The 20,793-nt window shown below is 48.2% G+C and overlaps 1 protein-coding gene across 1 annotated transcript; it reads right to left on the bottom strand.

Moving 5' to 3' along the window:
* Positions 1-8,473: 8,473 nt before the first annotated feature.
* On the bottom strand, positions 8,474-8,920 carry LOC138297025 (uncharacterized). Its single transcript, XM_069236544.1, has one exon. It carries the CDS (start codon positions 8,918-8,920, stop codon positions 8,474-8,476), a length of 447 nt encoding a protein of 148 aa, XP_069092645.1.
* Positions 8,921-20,793: the final 11,873 nt, after the last annotated feature.

Below are 20,793 nucleotides of genomic sequence, written 5' to 3'. Positions count from 1 at the left end.
TTGCTAGGCGTAGTCTGCCATTAAGAATGTAGCATGCAGTCAGGGCGATGCATCAGTTCTAAAGAGCTGCAAGGCTGTGATGAGGAGTCTGGTATCTGTGTCAAGGCTGCCGTCGACGAGGGATGCGAGGGCCTTCGCCAAGGATCTGTCACACAGTGGTGGTTGCAATGGGCTGTGCAGAGATGCAAGTCTTTGCCACAGGTCCAATCCAACCAGCAGCAGAGGTGTATCAGTTTTTCTCAGGTTTGGGCTGTGCACTAGAGGAGATGCATTAGTTCTGCTGGATCCACAGAGACTGGCAAAGCACCTTAAATCCACTTCCAAAGGTCTAGGACGAGGGGGATGACACCACCTGGCAGGGTAGACTCACAGAAGGCAGAGTCCAGGTGCAGATGCAAGATTGTTGGAAGCCTGTTATGTCCCTGAGGCTTCAGATCAGGTGGCCAGCCAACTAGCCCTTGGAGTAACTCTGGGGTAAAAAGATGCAGGTCAAGCCCCTCTCACCCAGGCAAGAAGACAGCAGGTCAGAACAACAGACAGCAATTCCGTCAGAGCAGCAGTCCGGCAGAGTGGCAGTCCATGTAGTAGCAGCACAACAGTCCTTTTTCCTGGCAGAGTATCCCACAGGTCCAAAAGTGTGCTGAAGTGGTGGTGTCTGAGGTCCATTATTTATACCCAGTTGTGCCTTTGAAGGGGAGAAGCTTCTAGAGACATGCCTTTGAAATGCGCAGGTGCCCTACCTTTCTGGCCCTTGCTCCAGACTAACTACAGGTGGTATGGTGTGGAGACAGGGCACAGTCTATTCAAGTGTAAGTCGGGTGAAGCCTAGCTCCTTCTTCCCATCCTGCCAGTGATGGCCCATCCAATCACACCTAAGCTTTCTATTGTGTGTGGCTGTCTAGGAGGAATACACAAAGCCCAACTGTCACCCACACCCAGCCATGTGACCTAGAGACAGGCTGCAGGCACCAAATGGCATTTTCAGAATTATAACTTTAACACACAAACTGATTACTTATTCCCATTTTTGAATTACACTTATAAAATATAAGGTTAATCTGTGTAAGAGGTCTGCTCCGCAGTTTTTCACTAACATGACATGTAAAACATAAATGTACATGTTTTACTTCTTAAATACTGTGCAGCCTGCTCTCTGGCCTGTCCAACATCTACCGTAGGGGTGATGTATTAAAAAGGAAGGTTTAGGCCTAGCAAAAGGATTTACTATGCCAGGTCAACATGGCAATTTAAAACTGTGCACACACAGGCTGCAGTTGTAGGCCTGAGACATGTTTAAAGTGCTTCTTAAGTAGGTGCTGCAGGACCGCTAGCAGCATTTAATATACAGCCGCTGGGCACAGGTAGTGCCACTTTACTATGGACTTTTAAGTAAATTAAATATGCCAACTGGGTATGAGCCAATCGAGCATGCTTTAATCAATCAATCAATCAATTAGTTATTTGTAAAGCGCACTACTCACCCGTGAGGGTCTCAAGGCATTGGGGGTGCTGCTACTGCTCGAACAGCCAGGTCTTGAGAAGCTTCCTGAAGGTAAGGAGGTCTTTGGTCTGGCGCAGGTGGGTGGAAAGAGTGTTCCACGTTTTGGCGGTGAGGTGCGAGAAAGATATTCCGTTGGTTGTAGTTCTGCAGACACGTGGGGCGGTTGTGAGGGCAAGGTCGGTGGAGCGGAGATGCTGGGTCGGGGTGTAGAAGGAGAACCGTCTCTTGAGGTATTCTTGTCTGGTGTTGTGCAGTGCTTTCTGAGCGTGGGTGAGGAGTTTTAAGGTGATTCTCTTGTTGACTGGGAGCCAGTGCAGGTTTCTCAGGTGGTCTGTGTTGTGGAGGTGGAAAGGGATGTCCAGAATGAGGCGTGCAGAGGTGTTCTGGATGCGTTGCAGCCTCTTCTGGAGCTTGGCCGTGGTACCTGCGTAGAGGGCATTGCTGTAGTCCAGTTTGCTGCTTACGAGGGCTTGGGTGACTGTTCTTCTGGTTTCGGTGGGTATCCATTTGTAGATCTTTCGGATCGTGCGGAGGGTGTTGAAGCAGGAGGAGGAGACGGCGTTGACTTGCTGGGTCATGGATAATGAGGAGTCCAAGATGAATCCTAGGTTGGGTGCATGGTCGGTGGGAGTTGGAGCAGCTCCAAGAGTGGCAGGCCACCAGGAGTCATCCCAGGCGGAGGGGGTGGAGCCGAAGATGAGGACTTCCATCTTGTCGGAAGCGAGTTTGAGGCAGCTGCTCTTCATCCATTCGGCAGTGGCCTTCGTTCCTTCATGGAGGTTGATCGTGGCGGAGTCCTTGGTGATGGGGAGGATCAGCGGGGTGTCGTCGGCGTATGAGATGATGTTGAGGTTGTGGGATCAGGCGATGTTAGTGAGCTGAGCCATGTGGACGATGAAAAGGGTCGGGCTGAGGGACGAACCCTGGGGTACGCCACAGATGATTTTGGTGGTCGCGTAGCAGAATGGGGGGAGGCGAACTCTCTGGGTTCTGCCGGGGAGAAAGGAGGTGAGCCAGTCCAGGGCTCTGTCGCGGATTCCTGCACTGCTGAGGCGTGAGCGTAGGGTGTGGTGGCAGACGGTATCGAACGCGGCCGAGAGGTCCAAGAGGATGAGGGCTGCGATTTCACCATTGTCCAGTATGTTTCTGATGTCGGCGGTGATGAGGGCAGTTTTGGTACTGTGGTTGCTGCAGAATCCAGATTGGGAAGGGTCCAGAGTGCAGTTCTCCTCAAGGAAGCGGGTTAGTTGTCTGCTGACAGCCTTCTCGATGACTTTTGCAGGGAAGGGGAGCATTGAGATAGGCCAGACGTTCTTGAGGTCCTTTGGGTCAACTTTGGGTTTTTTGAGGAGGGTGTTGATCTCGCCGTGTTTCCAGCTCTCCAGGAAGGTGGCGGACTCGAAGGAGCTGTTGATGATCTTCCGTAGTTGGGGTGCGATGACAGAGTTTGCTTTGTTGATGATATGGTGAGGGCAGGGGTCAGATGGAGAGCCGAAGTGGATGGTGTTCAAGATTTTGATGGTGTTATTGTCGTTGATGGGGGTGTAGGAAGGTAGCCTCTTTCTAGCCTTTTTAGCCCCACTTTCGGCCTGTTTGTGAGTGTATGTCAGGGTGTTTTTACTGTCTCACCGGGATCCTGCTAGACAGGGCCCAGTGCTCATAGTGAAAACCCTATGTTGTCAGTGTGTTTGATATGTGTCACTGGGATCCTGCTAGCCAGGATCCCAGTGCTCATAAGTTTGTGGCCTATATGTGTTCCCTGTGTGGTGCCTAACTGTATCACTGAGGCTCTGCTAACAAGAACCTCAGTGTTTATGCTCTCTCTGCTTTTAAAATTGTCACTGCAGGCTAGTGACTACTTTTACCAATTCTCATTGGCACACTGGAACACCCTTAAAATTCCCTTGTATATGGTAACTAGGTACCCAGGTATTACGGTTCCAGGAGATCCCTATGGGCTGCAGCATTTCTTTTGCCACCCATAGGGAGCTCAGACAATTCTTACACAGGACTGCCACTGCAGCCTGAGTGAAATAACGTCCATGTTATTTCACAGCCATTTTTCACTGCACATAAGTAACTTATAAGTCACCTATATGTCTAACCCTCACTTGGTGAAGGTTAGGTGCAAAATTACTTAGTGTGTGGGCACCCTGGCACTAGCCAAGGTGCTCCCATATTGTTCAGGGCAAATTCGCCGGACTTTGTGAGTGCAGGGACACCATTACACACGTACACTACATATAGGTCAATACGTATATGTAGCGTCACCATGGTAACTCCGAACATGGCCATGTAACATGTCTAGGATCATGGAATTGTCACCCCAATACCGTTCTGGTATTGGGGGGATAATTCCATGCATCCCTGGGTCTCTAGCACAGAACCCGGGTACTGCCACACTGCCTTTCCAGGGTCTCCACTGCAGCTGCTGCTGCTGCCAACCCCTCAGACAGGTTCCTGCCCCCCTGGGGCCTGGGCAGCCCAGTCCCAGGAAGGCAAAACAAAGGATTTCCTCTGAGAGAGGGTGTTACACCATTTCCCTTTGGTAATAGGTGTGAAGGGCTGGGGAGGCGTAGCCTCCCCCAGCCTCTGGAAATGCTTTGATGGGCACAGATGGTGCACCTCTCTGCATAAGCCAGTCTACTCCGGTTCAGGGGTCCCCCAGCCCTGCTCTGGCGTGAAACTGGACAAAGGAAAGGGGAGTGACCACTCCTCTGACCTGCACCTCCCAGGGGAGGTGTTCAGAGCTCCTCCAGTGTGTCCCAGACCTCTGCCATCTTGGATTCAGAGGTATTGGGGCACAATGGACAGCTCTGAGTGGCCAGTGCCAGCAGGTGACATCAGAGACCCCTCCTGATAGGTGCTTACCTCTTTCAGTAGCCAAGCCTCCTTTCTTAGTAGCCAAACCTCCTTTTTTGGCTATTTAGAGTCTCCCCTCTGGGCTATTCCTCAGATAACGAATGCAAGAGCTCACCAGAGTTCCTCTGCACTTCCCTCTTCGAATTCTGCCAAGGATCAACCGCTGACTGCTCCAGGACGCCTGAAAAACCGCAACAAAGTTGCAAGACGACTACCAGCAACATTGTAGCGCCTCATCCTGACGGCTTTCTCTACTGTTTCCTGGTGGTGCATGCTCTGAGGGCTGTCTGCCTGCACCCTGCACTGGAAGTCAAGAAGAAATCTCCTGTGGGTCGACGGAATCTACCCCTGCCAACGCAGGCAGCAAACTTCTGCATCACTGGTCCTCTGGGTCCCCTCTCATCCTGACGAGCGTGGTCCCTGGAACACAGGAGTTGGGTCCAAGTGTCTCCCACAGTTCAGTGGAACTTCCGTCCAAATTCGGTGGATGTAAGTCTTTGCCTCCCCACGCCAGACAGCAAACCAGTGTACTGCGTGATTTGCAGCTGCTCCGGCTTCTGTGCACTTTTCCAGGACTTCCTTGGTGCACAGCCTAGCCTGGGTCCCCAGCATTCCGTCCTGCATTGCCCAACTCGCTGAGTTGGACTCCGACGTCGTGGGACCCTCCTTTGTGACTCTGAGTCGACTGCTGTCCTCAGATCCTCCAAGTGCCTGTTCCAGTACTTTTGCGGGTGCTGCCTGCTTCTGTGGGGGCTCTCTGAGTTGCTGAGTGCTTCCTCTGTCTCCTCCTCCAAGGGGCGACATCCTGGTCCTTCCTGGGCCCCAGCAGCACCCAAAATCCTCAACCTCGACTCTTGCAGCTAGCAAGGCTTGTTTGCAGTATTTCTGTGTGGAAACACTTCTGCAACCTACAGCACACCGTGGGACATCTTCTCACCAAAGGGGAAGTTCCTGGCACTATCCGTTGTTGCAGAATCTTTGGCTTCTTCCACCCAGAGTCACCCCTTTTGTACCTTCATCCGAGGTTTAGTGGGCTTCTGCCCCCCCGGACACTTACGTGACTCTTGGACTTGGTCCCCTTCTTTTACAGGTCCTCAGGTCCAGGAATCCATCTTCAGTGCTTTGGTAGCAGTTGTGGTTCTTGCAGAATCCCCTATCACGACTATACTGTCTTTCTGGGGTAGTAAGGTAACTTTATTCCTACTTTTCAGGGTCTTGGGGTGGGGTATTTTGGACACCCTTACTGTTTTCTCACAGTCCCAGCGACCCTCTACAATCTCCCATAGGCCTGGGGTCCATTTGTGATTCGCATTCCACTTTTGGAGTATATGGTTTGTGTTGCCCCTAGGCCTATGTCTACCTATTGCATCCTATTGTGATTCTACATAATTTGCACGACCTTTCTTACTGTTACTTACCTGTTTTGGGTTTGTGTACATATAATTTGTGTATATTACTTACCTCCTAAGTGAGGGTATCCTCTGAGATACTTTTGGCATATTGTGTTTTCTTATTATATTGTGCTATATGATATAAGTGGTATAGTAGGAGCTTTGCATGTTTACTAGTTCAGCCTAAGCTGCTTTGCCATAGCTACCTCTAACAGCCTAAGCTGCTAGAAACACCTCTATTCTACTAATAAGGGATAACTGGACCTGGCACAAGGTGTAAGTACCACAAGGAACCCACTATAAGCCAGGCCAGCCTCCTACATTGGTGGTGCAGCGGTGGGATAAGTACTTGTAACTGCTTTACCACTTTGTCATTTGCTGCTTTTCATAAGAAAATCTTATACCAAATAGATCAGTATATGTACATTTAACCAAAACAGTTTACTTTTCTGCTCTAAAACCTTTTACTAAGTTTCTGAAAAGTTCTGAAAACTTTTTAAAGTTTTCTAAACGTTTTTTCTCTGTGCTTTCTAAAGTTCTAAAACATTTTCTCTCTCTGTCTTAAACCTTTTCTATAATGTCTTCAGTAGAGCTCACTCCCAAAGTTGTTCAGGCAACTTATGAAAGTTTAAACTACAAAGGTTTGAGGGGTCTCTGCCTGGAAAGAGGTTTAAGCATAGGTAAGAATCCAACAAAAGAGTTTCTCTTTAACCTGCGCTTACAGGATGACCAGAACCAGTCTGGCCCATCTCAGGAAAGAGAAAAAAATGGGAAGGCTTCCCAGTCATACTCAGACGAGGTCACTGAAGGTGCTGGGGAGGGTTCTTACAAGGTCCTGCCCTCTAGCAGGCCCCCTAGTGACAATGGTAGCGGGAGAGGTTCACACATTAGTAGGGCATCTTTCACTCCTAAAGGCCAGGTTACTAGGGTCCAGCCAGTTAGGGACAAGTCTATCTCTGCTAATTACCAACTGTCCTCTGTATCCAAACATTCCCAAGCCTCCCACCCTGAGGATAACTTAATGGAAAGGGAACTCAGAAAGCTGAGGTTGGAAGAGACCAGACTGAAGCTTAAACACCAGCAGCTGGCCTTAGACAGGGAATCTCTAGATATAGAGAGGGAAAGACAGAGAATGGGATTAGGTCCCCATGGTGGCAGCAGCAGTGTTTCAGATAGTAATCCTGTTAGAGAGCAAGATTCCAGAAACCTGCATAAGATAGTCCCCCCTTACAAGGAGGGGGATGGCATTAATAAGTGATTTGCTGCACTTGAGAGGGCCTGTATGTTACAGTTGGTCCCTCAAAGGCAGTGGGCTGCTATCTTGTGGCTATCTTTCTCTGGAAAGGCTAGGGATAGGCTCCTTACTGTCAGAGAGAGTGATGCCAATAATTACAAAGTTTTGAAGGATGCACTCTTGGATGGATTTGGCTTACCCACTGAACAATACAGGATTAAGTTCAGAGACACCAGAAAAGAGTCCTCTCAAGAATGGACAGATTTTGTTGACTATTCAGTGAAGGCCTTGGAGGGTTGGTTACATGGCAGTAAAGTATCTGACTATGAAAGCCTGTATAATCTGATCCCTGAGAGAGCATATTGTTATCAATTGTGTGTCTGAGTTGTTGCACCAGTACTTGGTAGACTCAGATCTGACCTCTCCCCAAGAATTGGGAAAGAAGTCAGACAAATGGGTCAGAACATATATATGATATAAGTGGTATAGTAGGTGCTTTGCATGTCTCCTAGTTCAGCCTAAGCTGCTTTGCCATAGCTACCTCTAACAGCCTAAGCTGCTAGAAACACCTCTCTTCTACTAATTAGGGATAACTGGACCTGGAACAAGGTGTAAGTACCACAAGGTACCCACTATAAGCCAGGCCAGACTCCTACAGGGGGTCCAGGAGAGCAGAGGGTTGGTCGGAGGTGAATCTGTGGTGTTGGTGGTTGACAGGGGTCTGGGTGCTGAAGCTGTCGTGGATGTCTGCAATCTTGCGGTGGAAGTAGGAGGCTAGGGAGTTGCAAAGGTCTTGGGATGGTGGGATGTTGTTGGCGTTGGAGCTGGGGTTGGAGAGTTCCTTCACGACGTTGAAGAGCTCCTTGTGGCTGTGTGCGTTGTTGTTGATTCGGTCTTTGAAGGCGGTTCTCTTGGCGGCTCAGATGAGTCGGTGGTGTCTGCGGATTTAAGGAGAGATCACAAGTTCTTTAGTACTGATTAGCAGTGGTAAAGTGTGCAGAGTCCTATGGCCAGCAAAAACAGGAGGTCTGAAGGTAAAAAGCTAGGGGGAAACCATGCAACGGATGCCAGGTGTAACATATGTCCTTCATAGCTGAAAGTGGGGAGAACTACCCAACCCCCTGGGAGTTCTCTTCTCTAAGGTGAAAGAGCCTGGAGAGACCATTAGAATTGTCATGGTCTCTCCTGGGGAGGTGTTCCATCGTAAAATGCATTCCCTATAGGGAGATGGACCACCTCAACCGTTTAGGATTCTCACCCCTCATCTGCTTTAGCCATCTGAGGAGTCTGTAATTTGTCTGAATCCAAAAGTGAGCACCAAACAGGTATGGTCTAGCTTCTTCAGTGCCTAGACCACTTTGAAAGGTTTCCACTCTATTGAACTCCACCTTTGTTCCCGGGGAAATAACCTCCTACTAATGAAGGCTACAGATTGATCCAGGAGCTTGTCATTCAGCTGTGACAGCACAGCTCCTATGACATGCTCTATGGTGTCTGTCTGGACAATGAAATCTTTGGAGAAGTCAGGGGCGTTGAGTACGGTGCTGTGCACATGGCCTCTTTCAGGGTGTCAAAAGTGATCTGGCACTCCTCTGTCCAGATCACCTGACATGGTTGCTTCTTAAAAGTCAGCTCTCTCAAGAGGGCAACGATGTTGCCATATCCCTTGATGAATCTTTTGTAGTAGCCAGTGAGCCCTGAGAAGGCTCTCACCTCTGTCTGGGTCTTGGGGGGCTTCCAAAGCAGGTTGGTTTCAATCTTGGCCCAGAGAGAAAACACTATGCCTCCTCCCTCTTGGTGACCCAAGTAGACCACTGATCCCAGCCCTATCTGACGTTTACTGACCTTGATAGTATGGTCTGCTATCTGCAAAACTTGAAGCACTTCTCTGAGGTGGCACAGGCGGTCCTCCCAGCCAGAAATGAAGACCATAATGTCATCTAGGTATGCGGCATTGAAGTTCTTCAACCCAGCCAGAACCTCGCTGACCTACCCACTTTGCTGGAAGTGCCTTTCTAGGTTAGAGAACACAGATCTCTCTTTAGCCCTCTTGGTTAAGGCAATCTGCCAGTACCCAGACAATAAGTCAAACATGCTGAAGAACTCAGCAGCTCCTAACCGGCCTATGAGCTTGTCAGAGCAAGGAATGGGGTGTGCATCAATCTTGGTGACTGCACTAAGCCCCTGGTAATCCACAAAAAACCTAAGTTCTGGAATGGCACCTGGTGGGGCAGCTTTGGGGACCAACACCGCTGGGCTGAACTAAGGGCTGTTTAAGGGATCAATAACCCCTAACTCCAGCATCTTGGAGACCTCCTCCTTGACACTAGCTGTCACCTTATCAGACAAGCAGTAGATTTGACTTTTTACTGGAGTGCTGTCCCCAGTGTCAATATCATGGGTACACCATGTAGTAAGTCCTGGGGTAAGTGAAAAGAAAGAGGCAAACTGCACCAACAACTGGGTGCAGTCTATCTGTTGTGCCAGGGTCAGTGTAGGAGAGAGACTGACACCCTCCACTGACCCATAATGCTCCTCAGAAGAAAGGGGGTCAGGGAAAGGTTCACTCTCCTCTTCCACCCCATCATCCTTAACCAGGAGCAAGGTTAACTCAGACCTCTCGAAGTGAGTTTGTGGCGACTGACATGCAAAACCCTTAAAGGGTCCTCCAGGAAGGTGACTTCAGTCTTGCATTCTTTCCCCTCATACTGTCCAGACCAGCAGTCTTGCAAGACCCTGGGATCCACAGAATCCATCCCACAGACATTTTGGCCAGACAGAGAGGCGTTCTGGTCATACTACTGTTTCATGGCCTCCTGACTGTCTTCGAGATTCGTCTTAGCGTGCTTCAAGAAGCACTTCATCTAGGTTTGGAGTGCCAGCATGTATATGACCACATAATGGGGGTCCTTCCTGGTTGCTTGCTCCCACCCATCCTTGAACAGACTGAGAGGTCCCCACATTGGTTGGCCATGTAGGCGATCAAAGAGTTGAAGCCAACCCCCATTTGGGGAACCTTCTGGTAGGCAAACCTCATGTATGGCAAGAGGATGTCCCACTTCCACTTCAAGGACTCTGACAGGCCCATGATCCTGCCTTTGAGGGTCTTGTTGAATCTCTCAACAAGCCCATTGGTTTGGGGATGGTAAGGAGTGGAGAGCTTGTAGCTTACACCACACTCCTTTCACATGGCTTTCATGTATGCCAACTTGAAGTTGGTAGCATGTTCTGACACCATCTCCTTGGAAAGGCCCACATGGATTAATATCCCCGTCAGTGCCCTGGCCCTTGTAGGTGCAGTCACCATTCTCAGAGGGTTAGCCGCCAGGTACCATGGTCCACCAAGACCAGGATAAATCTGTTGCTCGTGACTGTACTGTGATCCATGGGCCCAACAATGTTGATCCCCAACCTTTCAAAGGGGTGGGCAATGATAATAAAAGGTTGCAGGGGAGCCTTGTGCTTCTCTCCTGTCTTGAAACTGGCTGGGCACATAGGACAGGACCCGCAGAGAGCATCTGAGGCACTCCTCATTTGAGGCCAATTAAATTGGGTGACAAGCGTGTCAAAGGTCCAGTATTCCAATCCCTCTATGAGATCACTGAGAAGACCATCTATAAAAGCAGGAGATGCCCCAAGAAATGGGCCAAAATATGGTATTCTTGCAAAAAACACAAAGAAATGGAGAAGATGATCAAGATGGAGATACTTCTGGGGATGAGTAAAGGGGGTTACAATGACATTTGCTATTTCCTACTGCTTCTTTATGTGCCGTATGCTTGTGAGCCAAAATATGTTATTTTGCTATATGCCAGAGATGCAACAACGCAGTTTTGTTGGATTATTTCTATTTTGTTAATGAAACTCAATAAAAATTAATTTCTTTAAAAAAAGCATGGCAAAGGTCTTGTCCTTTCCTAAATGGCCTGCCAGGGGTACATCACAACCCTGTAGCACTTGGGGACCACCAACACACCTGTTGCCCCAGGCTCAAGAGCCTTAGGCTCGACATACAGAAGATGATTCTCCCAGTAGATCAGGTGATCACCAGAGTTGTCACCAGCTGCCTGGGCCTCAGCCTACCCCTGTAGGTGGGACCACCTTCCTGCCACCAGTTGGCCAGCTCAGGTAGGTTCCCCAGGGTGGCAACGCCCTCCCCAGTAGGCCTCAGGGTGTCCCTCACAGGTTCAGTCTCCTCCTGGACAGTGGGAGTTTGAAGAGCGGGTTTCCAGGTTCCCTTGCCATTCCTCCTTTTTTGGCAGGCACCTGGGCCATTCTTTCAGGCTCTAGGTTCTCCTGACTACCCTCTTGGGCTAGCCCTGGACCGTGTGGTCAGGCACACCCACTCAGGAAACCCTAACATCTCCAAGTGCGACCTCAGCTCCACCTCCTTCCAGATGGTCTGCTCCAGGTGACTGCCAAGCAGACCGTCCACAGGTATGGGCGTACTCACAGCTACCCTCAGGGAACCTGAGACCGCCCACCCACTCAAAGGGAACCAGAGCCACTGGACAGTGACTCATGGTTGTCCCACTTGGTGGAATGTATTAGGGGCTACCTGCTCTGATGTCACTAGAATACATCTGATGGTTGCAATGCTGGCTCCAGTGTCTCTCAGACCCTCCACCCTCTGCCCATTGATTGTGACCCACTGCCCATATTTATCAGTATTACTCTGCAAGAGATTTCTCCATCTCATGGTCACCCATACCCTTTTAGGGAAAACTTTACATTGCCTCCCCAAGCACTACACGAGCCAACCTCAGTGACTGCCCACCATTAGAGAGCTGTGCCTATTTGGGACAGTTGGCCTCACCCTTGAAGTGCCCTTCCTGTTAGCACTCTTAGCACTTGGGGACTACCTTCTCTGAGGACTTTTTGTCTGCATTTGTTCTTCTCAGTGGGAGGGTGGGAGTCCTGACCTGTGGAACTAGTTTAGGTACCTTTAGAGAACTCGTGTCAACCCTTGTGCTCCCTAGATACCTTCTTGTAGAACCTGAAATGTCTGCCTCCTTAGCATACTCCCTGTAAGCAGTGAGCTTACTATCAATCAGTGTTGGCACAGATCTGCAAAACAAACACTGAACACATGCTCCTTTGCAATCAAATTGTACAGCTCTTGATAATCTTCTACTTTACTGCCATTCAGGCAACCACCCAGTGCCTTGCACAAGAAACCCCCACAGTCCACCCAGATGTGCCAGGGTAGCTGGCTGTCCCTAATGGCCTGCCTATACTTCTATTGGGTGAGGTCATCCTGACAAGGGCTTCCTTCACGGTGGGATACCTCATCCTTTTCTAGGGACAGTAGGGTGTCCCTCCCTTCACTAGGAATATGCTTCACAGACTAGCCCCCTAACCCTCTCAGTGATCCTGTGCATCTGTAAAGCAATCTCATAAGCTTCAAACCACTTGTCTATGCAAAGTCAGGCCCAGACCTTTTTTGAATGTGGACCCTCTTGTCTCCAGAGGGGACTGGAGAAATGCTGCCACCATCACTGCCATGCTATTCCTGTCTGGCTCCTTTAGACTCAGTTTATGAGCCAGTAACAACTTTTTCAACCCCAAAGCCCTCTCAGCCTTCTTCTTCTCTGTGGCCAGTTTCCTTTCCACCATTTGTTACTGGGCGATCTGCAGCTTGGGCTCTCTCATCCCTCCTCTCTGCCAGCACATCTGGGGACAGGCTGCAGGAACAGACACTGCTCGCTGCCCTGACAGGCGGGCTTCACTTCAGAGGTCAAGTCACCCCCTCTACTCTAGGTGGTACCACAGGAAGGTCCCCTCCAGACCCTTCCATTGCATTATCCTCTCCTGTGGCTTCAACCAGTGACTGATCAGCTTATTCACCTCTTGAAAGCTATGTTTGTCCATACCGCACACAACTGTGTGCTATGGACATGTGGAAGGCAAGTCAAAGTAGCCAGAACAGGAGCAGCAGCTGCTCTGTGGCCCCTGACCCCATTCACAACCTCCTGGGTCACAATGAGAGACTCTCCTCTTCCAGCCCAGAGGTGGGGTGACAGCCTTGCAAATGACATGATTGTGGCAGTGACTCAATCACGTCATTTGCCGGACCAACCCCCAGGAAATGACCCACTTCTTCACACTCAATGCCAATTTTGCCTAAAGGGAGGCCTGGCCCCAAAAGGGGGACATATAGTCTATCTGTGCCCTAACGGGAGGGGGCAGGGCACAATGGGGAGTTTTTCATAAATCTGCCTCCCTGAGGTGTGAGAAAGCCCATTAGAAACCACAGAAATTAGTAAAAGAAAAAACAAAGGAGTTGGGCAGCCCATAATACTCTAAGGCCATGCCCCCTCCCCAAATGGGGGTATTACAGTCCTTCTGCCCCCCTGTGAGACAGACTGAGGGGCTGCACCCAGTCTGCCCCAAGGGGTGCAAAGCCTAATAGATGCCATGGAGTTACTTACCAAAACAAAACAAAGAGTTTGGAGTGGCCCATGCTGGCATATGCCATGGCTCCACCCCAAAAGGGGTCAATCCAGTCTTTCTGCCTCTCCCCACACCCCTGTGGGGAACAGATTTGGGCTATGCCCCCCTCAGGGGGGGCGGAAAAAGCCCACTAAATATCAGGAATTTTACATTTAGCCAAAACAAAGGGGTGCGGGCATCCCACCCTGGCATTAGGTCATACCCCTCTGCCCCCCAAAAGAGATAATCTACTCTTTCTGTCCTTCTGCCCTCTAGGGTGGCAGAAAGGGGTCTGACACCAGAGGGCAGAAATCATCCTGGACACCAGGAATCTCAAAGTTGCATCAAAACAAACAAAAGGATGTGGACAGCCTTCCCAGGCATCGAGCCATAGCCTCGGCCTATTAGGTGCAATAGTATTTTTCTGACATCTGGGGGGCAGATAGGAGGTTTGACCTGGTTAGGAACTTTACCCTAATCTGCTTTTCACAGGGGTAGAAAACCCACTACACATGGGATTTTATATTTGGCCAAAACAAATGGGTACAGGCACCTTATCCTAGCACTCAACCACACCTCAACCCAATCTTTCTACTAGCCCCGAAAGGCAGAGGGAGATTTGCTCTCATGTGGCAGACAGCCCAATAAACAACAAGGATGATAACAAGGATTTCAAAAAAGCTACAAAGCAACAAAAAAAAAAACAAGGATGGGATCAACTTACTCTGATATTGGGCCATACCGCAACCCCAGAAGAGGCAATAGAGTCTTTCTGCTCTCCAGGTAATAATTTAGGATGTTTTTGCTGATACAGGAGGATAACCCTAATATTTCCCCATGGCAGTGTAGAAAGCCCAATAGACACCAAGGATGTTATATTTGGGGAAAACAAATGGGTGTGAGCTTCCCACTCTGGTGTTGGGTCATACCACAACCCAACAGGGGCAAACTAGTCTTTCTTTCCCTCTTGACGGCTTGCTCTAATTTGCCACACGGTGGTTGAGAGCCCACTGGATACCAGGAATATTTTAAAATAAAGGATTGGGGACTGGTCCATCCTGAAATAAGGCCCCAACCGCACCACTAATGCCTCAAGTCTTTCTGCTCCCCAGGGGACTAAAGCATCCCCGTCTCTATGGCATGTGAGAGGTAAATTGAATTCTTCTGGGTGATGATTTAATACAAGGGCCAGCAGGGTGGGCCTAAATCCAAATAAACACTATTTATATATATATATATATATATATATATATATATATATATATATATATATATATATATATATATATGGGGGGGTGGCTGGGTGTGTGTGTGACCAGAAGGGTGTATCAGATATATTGGCTTTTTTAGAAAAATGCAAAAATTGTGGTAAAAAATGCTGGTTCCTGAAAGCTTGGAAAATGGTGAAGCTAGCACAGCAATTCTTTCATTGATTCAATTTTTAGAATAAAAAAATATGCTTTCTGCAAGAGCATTTTTGTCATTTGTTTGCACAAAAAACAAAATGTAGCTATATTTTGGCTATTTTATTATTTCCCCCAGGGGAATCTAAAACCATTGTTACCTTTAGAATCCCTGGGATGTTGGTGACAAAACACACAAATTTGGCATGGATGCCTTTGTGGAAAAAAAGTTATGAAGATTTAAGCACAACCTAACCCAAACATCCATAAAAGGGCTTAGCGCTAGGAGTCAACAAACATTGCTCTATGACTGTAGGAAAGCAGATATTATGTGGTGTGGGGGTTAGTTCTCACCATGTAATACTCCCACAATACCCCATAGATGGTCCTTGGATTCACACTAGAAAATCCTTAGCTCAGTCGTAGTAGTGTGGCAAAAGAGCAGTCTGGCTTTACTTAGAGGAACATGTTAAAGATTTCATAGCCCCAACATGGAAGAAATCCAACACCAATTTATAAAAATAGAGCTTATTTTTATCTTATTTTAGATACTACAACAAACAGAACTGAATAAGTATAACCAGAGTTATAGGTTTTAGAGCCAATATTAAATTACAGCAGAACTAGCATTTAAACATTTCATTGAAGTCTATGGGGGAATATTACTGGTTGCAAAAACATACTTAGAAAACGAGTTTCGATGAATCCTTACAGGTTTAAGGTTGTACAGCCCTTAGGACCAGATCACAGCAGTCAGTTCAGTTTTACCTGGCCTGTGGCGTCCTGCTGCAGAGTTGTCCTGGCTGTCTGTGGTGCTGAACGGGACTCACGTTTAAGTCAACGGCAGAGAGGCACTTGTGAGAAACAACCACTTTGAGGTTGAGATGCGGGAAACCCTTGCAGAGTTAAGGTTGTGCCTGTCATGGGACTAGGCCACAGCAATCAGTTCATGCCTACCTGGTTCATGGGCTCTGGGTGCAGAGTTATCCTGGCTATCCGTGGTGCTGAACGAGACTTGTACTGGTGCTGATTTTACCATGTACATGGTGCTGCAACAAAGGGAATGCAAAAACTCAGGTGTGAGGTAGCTGCTGATGTCAGTGACAAATGCTGGACAATGCTCTCCTGTTGCAGCGTCGAGTTAAGGGGTCAGTCACCTGGCTGGTAACAACCTGCATTGGAAGCGGTATGCACAACAAAATGCTTTGGAGATCTCTGGAGGTCCCGGGGAGTATGGTGACGGCCTATAACTTCATGGAAGGCCAGGCTATGACTCCCACAATACACTTCACCAATTAGATCCAATCGATCCCTCGGTGGGTTCGATGACAGCGATTCTTAGGTTCCAAAACATCTTTTTACCTACAGTTTGCAGGGGACAAGTGCCACTAGTCCAAGGGAGACTAAGGGTGCTTCTGGCTTCCACAGGGGTCCCTCTGGTCAGGAGTGGTGAGTTTCAGCCAAGGACAAGGGTCGTTCATGGAGTTCCCAGTCTGTTGCCTCAGGGACATAATATCCCTCTTTTGCCCAAGGGCACTTGGCCTGTTTTCTGTGATGCAGAGCTCTTCCGTGTCCTTGTTTGAAGTTAGTCCATCAAATCAGAGGTTCTGGTGTCATGGGTGTCCCCTAAATCCTGGATTTAGGGGTCTTAGGGGTGTTTGGGCTAGTGACCAATGAGCAGTTAGCCCTGCAGCTAATCCAGCCCTGAGGTGACCACATCCAGTGGGATAGGTCCTCTTTAGCTACCCAGAACCCCTCTATTCTGCCACTCCTAAAATGGCAGAAATCAAAATTTAGTGCACAGACTGGGCTGCTCAACCTCAAGGTGTGGTCAGCCTGCTGGGGTTATGCACTGAACTGCATAGCTAATTTCCCACCTGACCTAAAGCAAATGTGCCTTGGGGGCTAGAGGAGGGTTGTTTCCTCACTAAGGGACAGCACAGATGCCTATCAGTGGCAGTGAAGTCTTTGAAGCTCACCACCCTGATGGCTCTATTTACTAGCGCAGCTGGGGTCTGGAGGTGTGACCCCCCCTTCCTGCCCCCGCCTTTGTTCCTGACCTCTGGGAGCATCCACGCTATCTGGAAGGAGGTCAGAACATTGTCATGGCTGCAGCAAGTGTGAAAAAAGTGTGGGATGAATGGCCAGAGCACAAAGAAGGGTAGCAAACAGATGGGAAACCTCTAGTGTGCCAGCTGGGTACAAGCCAGCCATCCCGCGACACCAGATTCATGTTGGGGTAGAGAAAGCAAGTTGTTTGCCACCAAACTCGACATATCAAGGAGGTACCATAATGGAGCTAGCAACCCAGGCCTGCCTGGGCTCCAGTCACATTTTATCCTATGGATCGGACTGCACTTATAGTGTACCTTAATGGAAAGGATGCTAAAGAGACGTATAAGCCTGTGCTTATATACCTGCACCTTAAATATCATGCACCCAGCCTCCTGGGTTGCAGAGGCCTTCCTTAGGGATGTCAGTCATATATGTATGGCAGTGCATGGAACTGTGTCACTAATGGTGAGGGCACAGTCGAACTTGAGCAGTTTGCACCGCTCTGGCAGTCTGCAATGGCAGGCTTGTCATCAGTAGTTTGCATGGGTCATCTAGGGTGGCACAAACTCATGCTGCACTCCTGGGGACCTCTTTAACGCCTATGCCATGGTACCCTGGGTACCATTTACTAGTGGTATTGCAAGGGGGTAAAGTTTTGCCAATCAGGGAACTACAGTCTCAAAAGAACAATAGAGGGAAATTACACAGACACTGGAGCCTAGTTAGCAGGTCTCAGTGCACTCAGAGTCAAAAAACAGAATCTAGCGGTCCAAATGGGGCCAAAAAGTGAAGGGCATCTGCAAAAAGCCCAGCTTTCTTACAATGACCTAAACACATATCATAACATACTAAAGAAACAATGCATATGAATTAGATACCATAAATTACATTTACAAAATAACATAACAATAATATAAATATGTAATTTAAAATAACACTTCCAATTTCATTCCTTGTAAATGAAATCATGACCCAAAACAAATCAACTCTAAAAAAAAAAGTATCCATTGAAAAGGTCAACATACAATGCAAAAATAAAACACACAGAAATAAAATATAAAATGAAAATGCATTAATCCAGGCAATCCATCCAAATCCTGAAAAATATGTATGAAATGATTAAACCTTACAGGAAAATTTTAAAATCAAGGAAAAACAAAATGTTAATTTTGGTTTTAAAAAAAACATCTATTTTTCCTTGGAAAAAAAATTAACGCATCCATATGAAAAATGATCTCCGATATCCAAAATAACCTGTAAAGCAAAAACATATAAAGATACAAAGACAACACTTACAATTCCAATCAAAGTTAATTAAAAAAACATACATTACAATAAAAACACATACACAAGGGGAGGCGTGGCCAGCCAAGATGGCTGACAGGACACCTCTCCAGGGAGCTCCGTCTCCCCATCACCTAATCCTGCATCATCCTGGGGTGATAGCCAGACATTCTACTCCAAATGTCCAGGTTTTAATTTCCCCCGCTCCTGTCTGACGTCTGGGTGGTTGAGCTATGTCCTTTTGCCCCACAGGGAAGAAAGAAGTGCTCTCCCAAAGGAGTCGGAGCCCACATGATCCTGGGTCGGCCATACCATGGACTGCGGCTTCCTTGGTGGCCTCGAGGAGAGTCTTGCAATCCAAAGCAGGGGTTGAGAGTGCAGAGGCACCCACAGATGATTGGGTGGCACAGGAGTACTCATTCATGTGTTGCACTTGGCTCAGGGGGCCGCACTGCAGTGCTGCAAACCAATGGCCGTGGACCCTGACCGGGCTCTCTGGACTTGTATCAGAGTGGGGCAGCGGGAGGTGAGGATTGGATTGGTTACCCCCATCCTGAGGGGGCCCATACTGCGTCCCATTGATAGGACACTGCCGGGACGGGGCGGCTCTGGAACGGCAGCTGGAAGCGCTGAGTGCTTGCTGCATGGAGACGTTCCTTGATGGCTGCGGTGACCCCCATGTAGCGGGTCTGGAGCAGGCATGCTGCTGGCCCTGAGGTTCCTTTTGTTGAAGGTGGCACGGAGGAGCCTGCCACCTGGGGCTGGGCATGGCAGTGAGAAAGAGCTTTGGCAGCATATAGGGCAGTGCAACAAAGGTAATTACAAGGAGCCCAAACAGTGCAGTGAAATGAACTGCTGTCCTCTGCTCCCTATCCATTTTGTGGCCAGAGAAAACCCCTGTTATGGATATGACAGTGCTCTGCGTTCAGTAGTGAATTGTAGTGTAGCCATTTTTAATATAGCTTTATGCACGTTAGGTTAACATATTAGGCCTCTGTGCACTTTGCCCTAGATACATTTTATTCAGCCTCGCACTGTTATTTTACAATAACCAGTTTTACGGTCTTGTTTTATTTATTTCTATCACACTGTTTAGCTTAGTTCAGCACTGTGTTCTCAAACAATGCATTCTTGCTCACCCTGTGCTTAAGTCAAGGCTACAGTCTGGTACATTGCCGGTACACGTGGTAGAAGTTTGGTCTCTAGTGTTCGTAGACGATACGAATCCTTATGGAGGGACATTTTCTTAGAACATCTGCGTTTTAGTTATAAAATCACTTTCTAGTCCTAGTACAGGTCAGAGGGAGATTCCGACCAGGAACCTAAAACTAGATGCTGACTGCCCCGCTTCAGATGCTAATGCAGCTTACAGGCCTTTGCTCAGGTATGAGGGTTGATGTCCTCCCGGGGGAACCTGAAAGGCAGGCTTAGAGCTTCACATGCTGTGCTCATAATATAACTTAGAGAGAACTTAATATAGTTGCACTATGATAGCCTTATTCTTGTGCTTCACTCTCATCGTTACTATTTTAATCCTACTGTGTTGTTTTGTTCTGGTTATTGCAGCTCACGCCTTACTATATAAAATGCAGTCGTTTTATTAAACCAATCTTTAAAATTTAAACTTCCTTTGTCATTTTTATATGAGACCGTACTGTGTATGAGAGCACCGGTTGTGACCTGAGTGACCACGACTTCCCTGGGAAGTACTAAGATGTCATGCGCTCGGCTGCCCAATTGTCTCTTCCCTTCGGAAGAGATAAGGCACTGCTAGTTAGCCGGAGCATAATCCGGATTTGGGGTGACAAGGGTCCTTCACTGTGGGTCCGACTTAGTCCCCCACACTGCGAACGATCTTGCCGCCCAAAAATCCAGTAGTCTCATTAGGATAATGAGAGCCTACGCGACATGGCGCCGCCAATGATTTGTAAGGCTCTAATTTTCGGGTCCACCGGTATATCTCGGTCTCATATAATATAATGATCCCTCAGTTCCGTATATGGAGACGTCTGTGGTACTGAGGACTTCCACCACTGTTGTATAGGTAACCCTATTTACAGCGGATGGTTGTTCAAGGTTGAACCTTAAAAGGAAAAAAAACATTTTGGTGTGCCTTCTCTGAATTCTTGGTGCTTTACTAATGGCGAATCCCCAGGTTATACAAATAGCTCTTAACATGAGACAACCGTTCACAGCACATTTGCTAGCACACTGCCTTACGGCCCAGGGTGGTCCAGTCACTTTGTGGTGGACGCCCATGCAGCCTATAGAAGAGAACTTTTCTACTCATGGGTCACATTTCCAGCAGTTGATGGGAACACACATACATTCCATACATATACAGTAGCGAACGCGCCTGGACAGAACAGGGCGTACGCATATTTAGAGATACCTCTATCTTATCAAGACCATAATATTTGGCTTGATGGCGCCCTACCCCATACAATGTTACCAGTAAGGTTAGGTCCACTAAGTAATGCAGGTCCGACCTGGCCTTTATTGGCCACATATACACCACATCCTGCGGCTGCAAATATGGCGGTGGCTGAGGTTCGACGCTTATATACTGACTTAATGGCAATATATAGACGCTTAGTACAATTTGTAATGCAGACACTAAATACAAACCCA

Source organism: Pleurodeles waltl, chromosome 5 (assembly GCF_031143425.1).
Source record: "Pleurodeles waltl isolate 20211129_DDA chromosome 5, aPleWal1.hap1.20221129, whole genome shotgun sequence".
Lineage (NCBI taxonomy): Eukaryota > Metazoa > Chordata > Amphibia > Caudata > Salamandridae > Pleurodeles > Pleurodeles waltl.
This window is presented reverse-complemented; position numbering and strand designations above follow the sequence as displayed.